General features: G+C 67.3%; 1 protein-coding gene across 1 annotated transcript in view; it reads right to left on the reverse strand.

Moving 5' to 3' along the window:
* The window catches only part of DHX37 (DEAH-box helicase 37), a 14,137-nt gene that overhangs the window by 368 nt on the left and 11,782 nt on the right, over positions 1–1,987 (reverse strand). Inside the window, exons 18-22 of the mRNA XM_015567219.1 lie at positions 1,926–1,987; positions 1,208–1,322; positions 713–850; positions 448–542; positions 309–387 (exon numbers count right to left, since the gene is read on the reverse strand). The exon at positions 1,926–1,987 is cut by the window's right edge and continues 11 nt beyond it. Of these exons, the coding sequence (XP_015422705.1) occupies positions 309–387; positions 448–542; positions 713–850; positions 1,208–1,322; positions 1,926–1,987 (489 nt within the window). The remainder of the gene's footprint in view (positions 1–308; positions 388–447; positions 543–712; positions 851–1,207; positions 1,323–1,925) is intronic.

Here is a 1,987-nt window from a genome sequence, read left to right on the forward strand (position 1 = left end):
CCCAGGAGGGTCCACACCTCATCCCCTCTCCGCCCCACCGCCCACCCCTGGCGCCTGGGCTGCCTCTGACAGAGATGCCAGTGCTGGGGCCCCGAGCCAAGAAAAGCTGGGCCACCAGGTGCTGGTCGAGGTGGGAGGACCCCCCGGAGCCTGTCGGGGGGCAGCCCTGAGGTGCTGACTGTCTGGCCTCCAGACCATGAGAACAGATTCCTGAGGACTGAAGCCGCTTGGGCGGTGGTATTTGTGAGGCTGGCCCAGGAGACTAGTCCCAGCTGCCGCCCCCGCCGGCCCAGGCGCCCAGGCAAGGCCGTACCTGGCCCACGTCTTCAGCATCGTGCTGGGGCTGGACAGCAGACAGGCCTGGTAGGAGGCCAGCCGGGGGAAGACCTGGGAGACCGAGAAAAAGCCTCGCCCCCCCCCCCGCCACACAGGAGGGGCGCGGCCTACCTGCCCTTCCAGCAGGAAGCGGGCGAAGTGCTTGTAGCGGTCCAGGCCCTCGGGGAAGTCCACCTGCACCGCGGGCAGCGGCCAGCCCACGCGATCTGGAGGGCGGTGAGGGAGCGTGAGGGGCCGGGTGGAGCCCACAGCCTCCCTAGTTCCTACCCGGGGCCCCGCCCACAAGAGGGACAGGCAGCCTGGGGTGACCCCCCCGCCAGACACAGGGCGTGAGACGGCAGGTGGGAGCCCCAGGCCACCAGGGCCTCGGACTCACAGAACACGCTGTCGCGGTGACAGAGCACCCGCCCCTTCTCAGGGCAGTAGGCGGGCGGCGGCTCCTCCAGCGGCTTGTTGAACTGGCAGTAGTTGGGCAGCAGCACGGGGATCCACTGGATCTCCACGGCCGAGACGCCTGCCGGAGGGGAGGGGGAGGAGCGGGGTCAAGGGCACCGCTCTGGAGGGCCGGAGCCATCTCCCCACCCAGGGCCCAGGACACAGCTCACAGAGCCACCGTGGGCTAGGTCAGGGCCGGCCACAGCTTTGCCACCTTTCTTCCTTTTTTAAAATTTATTTTATTGACTTCAGAGAGGAAGGGAGAGGGAGAAACATCAATGAGAGAGAATCATGGGTCAGCTGCCCCCTGCACGCCACCTCCCTACTGGGGACCAAACCTGCAACCCAGGCAGGTGCCCCGGACCGGAATTGAACCCGGGACCCTGCAGCCTGCAGCCGACACCCTATGCGCTGAGCGCGCCGCGGGGACCGCTACCTTTCATGTACATCTTGGTCGTCTCCACAATCTCCTGGTAGACCACGAAGTCGGGCAGCTCCCTGAAGAGGACGGAGCTGGGGTGGATGAAGACGGGGTCGTCCAGGAGCGGCGTCTGCAGAGAGGGGGTGCGTGGTGAGCCCAGGAGACCCCGAGCACCCGGTGGGTGAACCCGGGGCGCACCCGTCCGAGGGACCGGGCTCGGCCTGGAGCCGCCGCTGACGCGCACGGACACGCCACAGCCCGGGCGCCAGGAAAGGCCGCGTGTCCTGGGCTCCTTCTCGCAGGAGCCACTCGGAATGAGCAAAGCCGGAGACACGTGGAGCCGGTGCGGAGCCGAGGGGGAAATGAGTGACTGGGAGCAGCGCAGGGTCAGTTGTGGGGCAACGGAAATGCCCGAAAGTGGACGGTGGTGCCGGCTGCCTGGCTCCCGGAATCTACCGAACACAGAGCTGCACACGTTCCACGGGTGGCCTGTCCGTCCAGTGACTTACACCTCAACGAAGTGGTCACGGAAGTGAAGTCGGGGTGAAGCCAACGCCCAAAGGAAGATGAGACTCCACTGGACACGCCACCCTGATCCGTGCGGGGACGTGACCGAGGATGGGGCCACCCAGAGCCCGCGGGCCCGCCCCCCAGTGTGCTGTCCACGCCCACAGGCCAGGCTGGTGTTGGGTCTGATCACTGCCCCCCCCCTCCCCAGGCAGCGGCCACCCACCTTGTAGGCGTTCCTCCACGTGTCGTCCAGCAGGTCCTCGCTCTGCAGCCTGTGGGCCAGGT

This window comes from Myotis davidii, unplaced genomic scaffold (assembly GCF_000327345.1).
Source record: "Myotis davidii unplaced genomic scaffold, ASM32734v1 scaffold43, whole genome shotgun sequence".
Taxonomy (NCBI): Eukaryota; Metazoa; Chordata; class Mammalia; order Chiroptera; family Vespertilionidae; genus Myotis; species Myotis davidii.